Below are 14,125 nucleotides of genomic sequence, written 5' to 3' on the forward strand. Positions count from 1 at the left end.
ACACATTCTAACTTTTCTCTAGAGTCACACAAATGAAAATTGAGTAAATGAGTTAGAAAGAAGGGGCTTCCCTGGTAGCATAGTGGTTAAGAATCCGCCTGCCAATGCAGGGGACACAGGTTCGAGCCCTAGTCCGGGAAGATTTCACATGCCATGGAGCAACTAAGCCCGTGTGCCACAACTACTGAGCCCGTGTGCCACAACTACTGAGCCCGTGTGCCACAACTACTGAAGCCCATGTGCCCTAGAGCCCATGCTCTGCAACAAGAGTAGCCACTGCAATGAGAAGCCCACGCACCGCAACGAAGGGTAGCCCCTGCTCGCTGCAGCTAGAGAAAGCCCGCGCAGCAATGAAGACCCAATGCAGCCATAAATCAATTTTTTTTAAAAAGTTCATTATGAGTTAGAAAGAAGGAAATAAAATTGTCCGTTTAAATCAAAACTGCTTAATTGTATAAAACACTAAATCAGAAGAGACATCTAAAGACATCAACTGGTAACTTCAACTCATAAAATACAGCGTCTTTTAACAATTTTAAGTAAGGTTCTTTTGGTTTTTTCTCTCCCTTTGGTTTTTGTTTGGGAGGGTTACAGTTTAAGAAAAAGCTTTCCAGTTCAATGTATTTTTTAGGTTCCCAACATAAACCCTGAAGTCTTATTTTTCACACGTGAGTAACCTGCAGTAGAATTTTATGTAACCTTCTTAAGGTCAGGTGTAGCAAAAAGTTTCCTTAAGTCACATCAGCAGTAGTTTTCAAACATTTTTAAAAGAAAAAAAGGCATGTCTTGCAGTGGTTCTTCCCATCCCTCCGCTGCTTTGTAAGGCAAGGGCCTCTACAAAACACCCAGGGAACGTACCTTTCAGTACCACAATCACAATCACCACACCCCTTAAAATCCATGATGGTTCTGGGTTCCTCCAACACTATATCTCAGTGAAGATAATCCTGCCTGAGAACTCTGAGCTCCTTTTCACTCCTGCAAGAACCTAAAACTAGGAGAGGGGCTCTGAATGGTGACCAGGAAGTCAGCCTGCATTCACTGTGTAGCAGTTTACATGGTGAAGGTGATTTGCTGGGTGGCTCCCACTGGCAGAAATGATCCTGTCATCGAGGTAAGTGTCACTCCTGAGGGAAGCTCCAAGTCCAAACAAGCTTTGTTTACAATATATAATTATAGAGACCTAATTTTCCAACATCCAAGTGACCCTCAAAGAAGCCACTCTGTGGGCGCAGTGGTTGAGAATCTGCCTGCCAATGCAGGGGACACAGGTTCGAGCCCTGGTCTGGGAAGATCCCACAGGCCGCGGAGCAACTGGGCCCGTGAGCCACAACTACTGAGCCTGAGCGTCTGGAGCCTCTGCTCCGCAACAAGAGAGGGCGCGATAGTGAGAGGCCTGCACGCCGCGATGAAGAGTGGCCCCCACTTGCCGCAACTGGAGAAAGCCCTCGCACAAAAACGAAGACCCAACACAGCCAAAAATAAAAATAATTAAAAAAAAAAAAAATTAAAAAAAAAAAAAGAAGAAGCCACTCTGGGAGGAACACACACACAAATAACAATGCTCCATAGCTGATAACAAGGGATTCCTCTTTGGAAACAGTTTTCCAAGCTAGTGGCTTGAAAAACCCTTTTGAATACCCTCAAGGATGGTAAACCTCTAGCCTTCGAGGCTGTAGTTCATTCTGCTAACAATTCGGTCATTCAAGATCAAACCTTGTAAGCCAGGTGGTATGATGAAGGTGCATATTACAGATTTTCATCAACAAAAAGAGTGACCATAGAATAATGACAAATTTTGCAGTTCATAAACTGGCTCCAAAAGTGAATGCAGAAAAACAAAAGTATTCTGACCAAAAGCAACATGTTTGGACTAATATCTACTATTTATTGGACATTGCAAAGCACTGTGCTACACATCACATACATTATTTCAACTGTTTCTCATGGAAGCCCTATGAGGTAGGTATTGTATCCACATCTTACAGAGAACACAACAGTTTCAGAAAAATAAGCTGCTTGCCCCTGATCACACTGCAAGGGAGAAGCCAACCATAATATGATCCTAAGCAGTACAATCTGACAGGGACAAAACTTATCTCCATGTATGAAAGACCCATGTTTCCAAAGAGAAGTAGATCACTTCATTTTATAATCACATTTAGTATCAGTGGCATCACTGCCTGAAAAAAAAGGTCTCTAAACCATTCTTCCAGTTTACTAATTCTGCTAAAATGTCTTCAGAAATGGCAACATCAGTGAAGCTGTCTAACAAGCCCTCTGGAACAGAACACCCAGTGAAATGGGCCTTTATTTATATTTAGTGCAAAATACACTTCCAGGACTTGAGCTTGGAGCTATCCCCCTGCACAGATATGTATAATATTAGGTTCAAGGTTATCACTGTAATAGCAACAGATAGGAAACAACCTAAATGTTCCTCAGGGGCAGATTAAATAAATTATGGTATATTCATTCAGTAGAACCTTATGTAGCCAAAAAAAGAAAAGAGGTTCTTTGTTCCTTACCTACTGATATGGAATGACCTCCACTGGGGAAAACACTGTATATAGTTTGTTATCATTTGTATAAAAACCCCCATGTACATGTGTTTGTTCAGGCACAAAATCTTTCGCAAAAGGATACAGGAAACTAGTGAGTGCCTGACTCCAGGGAGAGGAACTAGGAGATGAGGGACAACGCAAATCACTTTGTATTTACCCAGGGGGAAAGTTAGGTATTTAAACTTCTTTTTTAATTAAAAAAAAAATTAATTGATTATACACTTGAAAAATTAATGGACTGATTATACACTTGAAAAATTACAAGGGTAATTTATGGTTGCAGAAAGAAAAACACAAAAAGTCTTATGAGAATCTCTATAAAGTTATAATTTAAATACATTTTTTTAAATGTAAAAAGGCATAAAATTTCCTTTATAGACAACTTCTCATTTATCTACCATGTAATGTCAAATGTGCCTGTAATCCCATAAAATAAGTATGATTCTTATGAGAGAACAGAGCCAGATCAAATGCATCATTAGGAAAAAACATGCATACCAGACTATGAATTCTACTGAGGACAAAGGCCATTACTTTAAATACTTCTGAATTCCCCAGTTCCTGATAGGGTTCTCAGAACAGGGTTTCTTGGTTAATGAACAGCAAATTGATTTATTGGTTAAATTAGCAACTATGGAGCTTCCTGACAACAACATAAAATTAGTGGATAATTCACCAGAAGCTGGCTTCTAGATTTTCATTTTAATTACTACTTTGAAACAACTTAATTTAGTACCAAAGGTTTAAACACCCAATATAATTGCTAGACTGTGAAATCAGCATTATTTATATCTCATCAGCTATACAAAACTCATCAATTTTTCTTCTGAAAACGGTAGTAGAAATCCCAAAGAATAAGGGAGAGACTACTAATTAAAGGTCATGTTTACTAATCTAGCACCATAATTCCATTCTCAGGACCTCCCAAGTGGCTGGAAGGAGGAAGGGAAGAAGTGAGGATGTTGGAAAAGTAAGGGCTGTTCTTAACTTGTGGCCCCATTTGTGCTGTAAGGCAATGCAGGGTCTAGCAAAGAAGAAAATTGCTGAGGCTGGAGATGAAAACAAAAGCTTTTGGTTCAGATAGTAAACGAGGCCCTCAAGAACAGTAGAATCAGTTTATCCAGGAGGCAGTGCTGGGGTCGGCCTCATGAACTAGGGGGTTTCTTCTTGGCGTCCACGTCCTTTTTAATTTCTTCAAGTTTTTTAGCCAGGTTTGGTATCTTTAAAGAGAAAAGAGATTATTATCATTTCACATCTACCTAATCAATATTTTTTCATTTCTCTTCCTCTAAATATAAACGGTTTTTTTACTTTTCCTCTAAAAGAAACCTGCTCAACAGTGGTCTTTCTTAGCCTCATAACTGCCTAAGAAGGATACCAAAAGATGTAAGTTAAAGTAGGCTCCCTCCCCAAAAGCCAGACCCTGACTTCTACTTTTGTATACCCACTTAGCCCCTCAATCCAGTGCCAAGTAAAAGTTGTACATATAAACAATAAATGTGACATAAGTTAACAAGCACCTGCCTAGAAAACCACATGACTCAAGTGAAGGTTGACAAAGGGAATTCCCTTTATCACACTAAAAGCTTCACTATAAAACAAATCAAAAGTTAATATCCTGTTTCCCTTCCTTATCTCTTTAAAGTAAGCATTACCTTTTAAGATGCCCATTCATGGGCATTTGTGTCACCTGATTTTCAACTTCTCCATCTGTAAAGTGAAGCTAATACAACTCCCTACTTCACAAAATGCTGTCCTCCTTAAATGTGCTGCACTATATGAATCCACCTCCAAATTACTCAGTCATCTCTACTACTGGGTAGGGTGCTAAAAAGATTGTCCAATTAAAGTATCACTTCACATGATTTTCCACAGAACTGTAAGAATCTAACAGTGTTACTCTGTGCTAACAAACCCAGCTCAGGATCGCCATGAGACCACCTAAACTGATGGGATTTTGCACTCTTATGGTGACAGGTGCTTCTGTGAGTTCTGTTATTTTTTCAAACAATGGAAAATCTTTCTACAAAATTCAAGACTTTTTCCTCAGACCTATGGACCTTGTTTATGCTGGAAGGCATACCTTACACCTCAGCAAACACAAGTCACTATGTATTAGTTACGTGAAATCAAGGAAGACGTGAATATGGTCACTTACGTCATAGTTCTGAGCCAGGTACATTCCCACCACGTTGCCAAGAGTAAATCCAAGCTGTAAGGATAGAACAGGAAGAGTCACACTGGAGACGGAGCTCTGTGCCATCCGATACCACACCAGATTACATGGATAATATTCTCCTAAGGAGCGCAGGACAGTTATAAGACCCCGGTGTCCAGGCTAGGGCTGTGCATAGCATGAAATTCACATCTTTCTTCTATAAAATAAACACAGAAATATCCTCCCAAAAGGTTAAAGAGTATACGAAAGAATATACGGTAGCACTGAACACACCGACCTTATAAATATTTGGCTGTAAGTTCTAGAAACTCAAGCCAAAATTCTGATTTTTGTTAAAAGCCCGTTTATTTATTTTTATTTCTTTGGTTATGAGATTTGTTATTTCTTGCTACATCAAGTAAAAAGTATTCAATTTTAAAAAGTATTCAGCTAAATCGTAGGATCTTAGAAAATGAAGGGACCTTCACAGTTCAATCTCTTCATATTGCAAGAGGCACCTGAGGCCTAGGACAGGGTCATTCATAACAGGAGCACAGGACAACCTAAATTAGATTCACACTCAAACACTAAAATATACAATGACATAAAGCAGGAAGCTGACATGCAACTGAGACAGCACATGGTTTAGCACTCTGCCGTGGGTGGAGTCTAACGGGCAGGGCACTTAAGACCTGCAGAGAACACAGGTACCCTAACCATCTCTTAATCAGTGACAAGAGAGACGGGCACGATTTTTAGAGAACTGTAAGTGTTTATCCCACTGGGTGACTTTTCCTGAACAAAAACTGTTTCATGAAAATTTAAAGCACTCCCTTCACACCAAAAGAGTTTCAAAGTTCCTTAAGGTTGGAGTTTTAATGATGATCTATAATTTCCTGGGTTTGTTCCCCCAATAATTAAAAATCTCCAACTGAATGCCTAACTTCTAATTTTATATATTTGAACTGGCATCTGATTTTTTTTATCATTTTCTTTAATCAGTGTCGCTCCTATGCAATACACAGCAGAGGTTAACAGAGAAAAACAAAGCACAGCACTTAACGCTAATGGTCATATGTGGTGTGGTTGAATTGTCTTCAAGCTGGAGAACTTCAGAACACAGCTGGATCCTTAATAAGTTTTAAGCTTACTAAGCTTTAAACACCAAAAGCATAATTTAAATAGGTTTGTTGTAAGTTAAGAAGCATAAAAGAGGCTATCAAGTCTAATCATAGACCATTTTCTGATCATTTGATTAATCAAACATATCTTGTGAATATTTTTACCAATGTGCACCAAGAAGCAAAATGATTTTTTTCACTCCTATGGGTTGAAACCAGGCAGTCAGAAGTTTTCCAAATCCAGAAAGAGTATTAAATTTGCTTAAAAAAAGAGGGGAAAAAAATCATCTAAGAATGTTAGCTCTAACACCAAACAGAAAGAACAGAGGGTTGAAATATTTCAAGAAAAATAAATTAGAGTTCTGGTTCTACCACTGTCTAGCTGTGTACCTTTAGGCATGACACTTAACCTCCTTGGCGCTTTGCCGATCTGAGTTTCCTGATTTATAAAACATTATACTAACAATGTTCCTTCTAGCTCCAACATTCTAGGATTCTTGGTTCTTACCACATGTGTCTCAAAATAAATATGGCATATCTAATGTGTCTTCATTTTGGCAATTTCACGAGGCATCAGGGCACATGAAAAAAACAGCAGTTATTTTAAAACACAAAACAAAAACCATGGGTCTCTAGACAAGTCATATCCAATTCCAGTTTCAGAATACTGCTAGGTCTACCAATGGGATATTGTAAAATTACATACACAACATGAGAGAAATGGGCACATGAAGAGAAATTTGAGGAAAATGCATGACACCAGAAAAGCATTCATATGTTGTTCATGGGATACTCAATAGACAAGTTTAGACAGGTAAAAAATTTTAATCTGAATAAATAAAGGATCTCAAAAAATAAAATCTAAATCTGAGGAACAGGGACTCATTAGTCTGAGAAGTTAGACTGGAGCCAGAGTACAAAACGTCTCGAATGAGTCTGAAGCCTCTCTGCAGGCCAAGAATGCTTAACCTCCTCCAGGCCAAGACCTGGAAGCCTCCTCAGTGGTCCATCCGGATGGCTGGATGCTATCACCATGGTCTTCCTCCACATCACATGGTCCCCCCATAGTACTCCCTGCAGAGAAGATAGTGCAGAAGGAAGGGAAATGCGTTCTTCCCAAGCTCAACACTAAATACATCACTATTATGTCCTCTCTGCCATCACTTTGAGACTTTAGGAATACGCAGCTTCTTCTCACAAACATATTGGGGACAATAAATGGTGAAACACCAGAAGTCTGGGGACTGAGGAGTGACATGAGCGAAGTAATGTAGAGGACAAACAAGTGAGAAGAAATCTGAAAAAAATCCTCCCAAATACATCTGGCCTCCAAAGGTTTTGATTAAAGGATTACAGTCCCTTATACCCTGAAAATCAACTTCATATCCAGCCCTGTGAAAAGATTATAAAACAGTCTCTATCTTAAAGAATTTATATGATGTATAGAAAGAAAAGCTACATATAAGTAAAATAGTTATGTAACAACAGAAAGCAGCACCCAGCACAGGACTTTGAATGTAACAGATGCATGAAAAACCAGAACTGGGTCGTGCATTAAGTAACAAAATGAGTGATACAGAAGTGATTCTTTTAAGAAACCATACCTGAAAGAGATCGGTGTACCTCAACTTGTTATTAAAGGTTCTAAAGATGCTGAGGAAGTGTTAAAATTTAAACTGGAAAGGGACGTGACTGTGGAGAATCAAGGTGCAAGATAGGAGTGACATGTGATGACCTGAATAAAAGAAACAGGCCCAATTAGAAAAGTGGATTTGAACTAAAAAATGGAGAGACATACTAGTACAGAGGGCTGGGTAGGGCTAGCTGATGGACTTCAAAAAACAAGCAATGGAGTTTAGTTCATTTACAAAATGGTGGGGAGCCACTGACTGCTCTTTACCAGCGGCAACATGATGAAAGCACTGCTTTGTAAGCATTCACCTGACAGCTGTTCCCAAAAAAGGCTGAAAAAATACAGATTAGAGAAGGCAAACGGGATAGCAAGCAAACACGAATGAATTGTTTTTCTTCTTTAAAATCAATGAAGATCAATGGAATAGAATAAAGGGTCCAGGAATAAACCCTGACATTTATGGTCATGTGATTTTCAACAAGGGTGCTAAGACATCCAGTGGGGAAAGAATGCTGGGACAACTGGATATCCACATGCAAAAGAATGAAGTTGGACCCCTACTTTACATCATAAACAAAACTTAACTCAAAATGGATCAAAGACCTAAATGTAAGACTTAAAACTGTAAATCTCTTAGGAGAAAACATACGAGTAAATCTTCATGATCTTGGGGTAGGCGATGGTTTCTTAGATATGACACCAAAAGCACAAGTAACAAAAGAAAAAAATAGATAAATTTGATTTTATCGAAATTTAAAACATTTGTGTTTCAAAGAATACCAACAAGAAAGTGAAGAGAACCCACAGAATGAAATAAATATGTGCAAATCATATATCTGATAAGGGACTTGTACCCAGAATACATAAGGAATTCTTATGACTGAATGATAAAAAGACAACCCAATTTTAAAAGAAGCAAAGGATTTGAATAGACACTTCTCCAAAGGAGATATACAAATAAACGGCCAACAAACACATGAAAACATCATTAGTCATGAGTCATTAAGGAAATGCAGATCAAAACCACAATGAGGTGTCTCATCGCACCCACTAGGACGACTTAAATCCAAAAGATGTATAAGTGTTGGCAAGGATATGGAGAACCTTCATACATTGCTGGTGGGAATGCAAAATGATGTAGCCACTTTGGAAAAGTCTTGCAAATCCTCAAAAAGCTGAGCACAGAATTACCATCTGACGCAGCAATTCCACTTTAGGGTATACAACCAAGAAAACTGAAACATGCACCTACACAAAAACTACATGAATGTTCACAGCAAGATTACTCATAACAGCCAAAAGGTGGAAACAACCCAAATGTCCATCAACTGGTGAATGAATTACCAAAATGTGGCATATTCACACAATGTAATAATAATCAACCATAAAAAGGAATGAACTCCTGATTCATGCTACAACATGGATAAACCTTGAAAACATTACGCCAAGTGAGAGGCAGTCAGAAAAGACCACGTATTGTATGATTTAACTTATAGGAAATGTCCAGAACTGGCAAATCCAGAGAGACACAAAATAAATTAGTGGTTGTCCAGGGTTAGGTGTGAGGGGAATGAGAAATGAATGCTAATGGTATGGAGTTTCTTTGTGGGGGGCAATAAAATATTAGATATAAAAATTAGATAGTGGTGACACTTGCACAACTCTGTGAACATATTAAAAAACCACTAAATCCTACACTTTAAATGGGTGAATTGTATGATATGTGAACTAACTGTATCTCAAAACTATTAAAAAAAAAAAAACCAGTAAGATTTGGGACTTCCAGGGCTTCCCTGGTGGCGCAGTGGTTGAGAATCTGCCTGCCAATGCAGGGGACATGGGTTCGAGCCTTGGTCTGGGAAGATCCCACATGCCGCGGAGCAACTAAGCCCGTGCACCACAACTACTGAGCCTGTGCTCTAGAGCCCGCGTGCCACATCTACTGAGCCCACGTGCCACAACTACTGAAGCCCTCACGCTTAGAGCCCGTGCTCCGCAACAAGAGAAGCCACCTCAATGAGAAGCCTGCACACCGCAACGAAGAGTAGCCCCCGCTCACCGCAACTAGAGAAAGCCCCCACGCAGCAACAAAGACCCAATGCAGCCAAAAATAAAATTATAAATTTATTAAAAAAAAAAAAGCCCATGTGTGTTACAATGTGTAAGAATATTGGAAAGCACTGAGATGCAGTATGCAAAAGCCGAGGGAGGAGGGATTAAAGAGGTGATTAAGAGTACCAGGTACTGCTGCTCTGAGAGATAAGAAAAAGCAATGCATTACCCCAGTAACAGTACAACAGGCAGTGTACACAAGCCACGAGCAGTGCCCATCATATCAGGTTTCCCTTTAAAAGCTTCAAAAGTTTCCTTACACCAAACTGGCTAAACCATGCTGCAATTAAGGAAGCTACTGCAGTAAAAGCAAGGGGGAAGAGGCAGCAGGACCACAGCAGCAAGTTTTGATATAGGGATGATGGGCAAATATTTTAATCCAAGGAGAAATGAACAATGAAAAGAAGATATAAGGAACACAATCAGGTGCAGTGGTTTTCAAATACTGTTCCAGGAAATTACAACAGCAGAAAACATCTTGGAGGGTTCCAAAATGGGTGATGACAGAGCACCCTCCAAGATATTTAACTTGTGACTATCCCGTCACTTCCAAAACCTGTTGCATCACTACCCTTCTGAGGAAAACTGATCCCCATTCCTGAGCAGAAACTCAGAGTACAACTGATACCTTGCCAAGAGAAACTGAACAATATCTGAGTCCTTACTGTCATTGTTTCAAGTACTTTAATGTATTAACTCATTTTTAATCCTCACAATAAAACCATGAAGTAGGCTCCCATTTTCAGACGTGGAAACTGAAGCATAAAGAATTTAAATAACTTGCCCAAGTTCCCACTGCTTAAAAATGATGATTCAAAGGCAGGAGTCTGATTCTGGAATCTGACCTCTTAAGCACTAGGACATGATGGCTGGTCACAGGTTAAAAGCTCGAGGAGATCTTAGGGATCATCTACATCAACCCCATTGTTTTATAGATGAAATGGCTGAAAGCAAGGAGAAAGATTCACCCAGGTTCAAATGAGCTAGTGAATCATTTGACAGAGGTAGAATCAAGGTAAGGTAATGCTATCACTTTTTTCAACAAATGTAATGAGGAGGTGGGAGAACATCCGTGTTACTTCTGAGCTAGGAATTTAATGAATGGCTTCGGCATCTCTCCTTAAATGCTGAGAATTCTGAATTTGCCTATCAGTCACATCCATATTCATACACAGCAAAAGGTTATTTCAAAACCAAATAAAGGGCTTCCCTGGTGGCGCAGTGGTTGAGAATCTGCCTGCCAATGCAGGGGACACGGGTTCGAGCCCTGGTCTGGGAAGATCCCACATGCCGCGGAGCAACTAGGCCCGTGAGCCACAATTGCTGAGCCTGCGCGTCTGGAGCCTGTGCTCCGCAGCAAGAGAGGCCGCGATAGTGAGAGGCCCGCGCACCGCGATGAAGAGTGGCCCCCGCTTGCCGCAACTAGAGAAAGCCCTCGCACAGAAACCAAGACCCAACACAGCCAAAAATAAATAAATAAATAAATAAAATTAAAAAAAAAAAACAAATAAAGTCACTCTGCAAAGGTACTTACAAAGTTAAGTGTAAATGAATCCATGTCCTTCCTCCCAGTTATCAATGAGCTACGGCTGTACAGAAGACTCAATTACATCGTCTTACACTTTGGGGCTGACACTGTTTTTAACCTGAGTGTTTCCTACAACCATATGGCAGTAATTATTTCTATTGACTCCTAAGCTAATACCCAGTTAGGACACTGGAGAAACTTCCAGAAGCAGAGGTGTAGCCATGTCTTGTTTGGGTAGTTTACGTCAAGGATACTCTCTTTCGGCCTAGAGATTGAAAAATTAATTACCATCTCAAAAAGGACAGAGGGGCACCTTTTCTTCTTTAATCTCTTTCATAAAGAACGTAACATTTGGGAAAGTATCTCATTCCAAGAGCACTCAATTTCCATCAGCCACCTGGAAGGTATTAGAATACCTGCCTCTTATCAGAATCAGAATTTAAACATCCAGTTTTGAAGGCACGAAAACCTGGAAGAAAGACTTTCACCTGGAAGTTTGGCAGGTCCTCCTGAAACCTTCAACCAGGCAATCTTTGAAACACACTGGGGCTTTGCCAGAAAACCCGTTTTTAACTGAAGTAAAGACCCATGAAAAATAATTTGTTTACTCATGGTAACAGTCGTTTTACCCTAGAGTGAGCATTTTGGAAAAATTATTTGTACACCAGGGCCTGACTCAGGCCAGCAACCAGCCATCCTCCGTCTGGAAGCTATAAGAGGTCTGACGAGGGCTTCCCAGGCCTCTAACTCTAGCGGTTTACTCCTTTAAGAGTTTATTCCTGGCCCTCCTAACGGTCTCAAAGACGCCAACCAGCAGGGCTCTAAGTCGGGGACGGGGTATGTGTCTACGTCAGGTGGTGGCAGGGCAGAAAAGTCATTAAGGACCCCGGGAGCCTTAACTCGAGGAATACACAAAGCACGCGAGCACGTCACAGAAGAGCTTTGAAAACGCACGCTCTGACCCCTCAAAAGTTTTAGGGACTTGAAGGGCGGCAGAAAAATGCCGGCAAAAGGATTTGGGTGAGGCAGAAACAAAACCCCGAGGCCCACCCCGACAGGCGACTAGCAGGCGCGGGGGCAGTGGGACCCGAGGGACCCACGCCCAGGGCCCCCAGCTCGCTCCTCGGCAGCTCCACTCACCAGGAACTGGAGCATAGTGTCAGCAAGTAGGACCCGTAGGTCGGCAGCAGCTCCGTGGGCCGTCCGAAAGTGCCTCCCCCGGCGCGACCGGCGGAGCCCGCGGCCGACTTCCGGTTCACGCCCCGCTCCGCCCCTCGGCACCTCCCGCCTCCCCTCACCCGGAAGCGGCTCCGGGCGCCCCCTGGCGGAGCTCCTCGGGATCACCTCCTGAACTGACCGCCTGGCGCGAGCGTGCGGGGCCGGCTAGGAGCAAGTCCCAAGCCCCAAGGCGGGCTTGCATTAGCTTTGAACATTTAGATTCCAAGGCCCAGTCCTCAAATCCCGCTTCTGTAAAGCTGAGTCGGGGCCCAGGAATCTGTATTATTAACCGGCATCGCCACACTTATGATGCACAGCCAGTCTTAGAACTCCCTGACCTAGAAGGATCACAGAAGGCAGTGGGTCCCATCCCCACGTGCAAAGCGGAATCACCTGTGGAGCTTTTGCGATATACTCCACTGGGGCCCCAAGCAGAGTTGTATTTTTCAAAAGCTCCACAGATACGCTGTGTAACCTGCGTTGAGGATCTGTGATAGAGGTTAAGTAGTAAGATGGAGGCCTTTGGAGTCTGGCACAGCTGGGTGCAATTCATGACTGCCGTGCACTTCCTGGGGCAGCCAGAAACGAGTTACTTAACCTCCCTGAAGTTTGCTTTTCTTCAGTGTAAATGGGGCTAGCACCAGCTCCCTTGCTGAACTGTAGGGGGATCAAATGAGACAAGCTAAGGGATACATAAATGCTTGTCATGTGTCGGGTGTGGACAGTGAGATCTGGAAGACCTCTTCCTGGCCTCTCTGCAGACAGAGCTGCCACCTCCTACTCCTGGTCTTCGAATCCCTCCACAACCTCCATCAACACACACACTTACAAAGCAAGACCACCGTCTTCTCTTTGCTCTCAGCCTTTTGAATTCACCCTTACCTGCTATATTAAGTAGAACTCTGGTTTCAAATAATAAAAACAAAATCATATTAGCTTAAACCAAATGAGAGTGTATTATACAGTAGACAACAAGGAGGAATAGGGAAGCTATTAGGAATTAAGCAGCATTTTCTCTCCATTTCTGCCCTTCTCCATACATCTGTCTCATTGTTCTCTCTCTTTGCTTCACGTTTTTTTTCTGCTTTCCAGAATATGGCCACTGTTACTTAAATTTACTCATTAAATGGTCCATCCAATAGAAAGACTGGATCACTCTTTCATTACCATTTTCAAATACCTGGGAAAGGAACGATGTTTGGTGTCAGTTGCTTCCCAATCAATTGTAACTAGAAGGGACAGGGTCTCTTTGAACTAAAGTGGCTGCCAAGAGGAAGGAGATGCTGGTAGATGGCTGTAACACACTCTACTTTCCAATATGTCTAGGTTAAAACTTGAGTCAGTCAAGTCTTGACCAGGGCTTCTCAAAATTAATGTGCATTCAGATAACCTGGGGATCTTGTTAAACTGCAGATTCTAATTCAACATATCTGAGTTGGGTCCTGAGAGTCGGTATTTCTACTAAGCTCCTAAGAGATGCTGCTACTAGTGGTCTGTGAACCATGCTTTGAGTTACAAGACACCAGACTATAAGCTACATGAGGGTGAGGACTTTATCTATTTGGTTCACAACTCCATTCCTAGTGCCCAGAAAGTGAACACAATATTTATTGAAATTCCTTGTATAAAACCTTGTCTCCTTCTTACAGATAAAGCCTTAAATGAAGTCTGGCTTTTCCCCTAAGGCCTTTTCAAAGGCTCTCTCTCCATAACCCCAAATAACCATGAGGCATGGAAAAGAAAGGCAGGATTCTTTGACTACTTTCAGGTTATTACTTAAATGTTCTCATA

At 41.4% G+C, this 14,125-nt stretch overlaps 1 protein-coding gene across 1 annotated transcript; it reads right to left on the reverse strand.

Moving 5' to 3' along the window:
* Nucleotides 1-2,865: 2,865 nt before the first annotated feature.
* STMP1 (short transmembrane mitochondrial protein 1) lies at nt 2,866-12,384 on the reverse strand. Its single transcript, XM_007177105.3, has 3 exons — nt 12,257-12,384; nt 4,723-4,776; nt 2,866-3,784 (listed from the first exon to the last, which is right to left on the reverse strand). The coding sequence occupies exons 1-3, from the start codon at nt 12,269-12,271 to the stop codon at nt 3,710-3,712; spliced, it is 144 nt and encodes a 47-aa protein (XP_007177167.1). The 5' UTR covers nt 12,272-12,384; the 3' UTR covers nt 2,866-3,709.
* Nucleotides 12,385-14,125: the final 1,741 nt, after the last annotated feature.

Source organism: Balaenoptera acutorostrata, chromosome 7, assembly GCF_949987535.1.
Source record: "Balaenoptera acutorostrata chromosome 7, mBalAcu1.1, whole genome shotgun sequence".
NCBI classification, from domain to species: Eukaryota; Metazoa; Chordata; class Mammalia; order Artiodactyla; family Balaenopteridae; genus Balaenoptera; species Balaenoptera acutorostrata.

Bases quoted from the DNA above. Each gene is read 5' to 3' on its own strand.
- STMP1 (XM_007177105.3), bottom strand. The intron at 3,785-4,722 runs GTAAGTGACCAT...TTCTCTTTAAAG, and splicing joins ACCTGGCTCAGAACTATGAC to ATACCAAACCTGGCTAAAAA.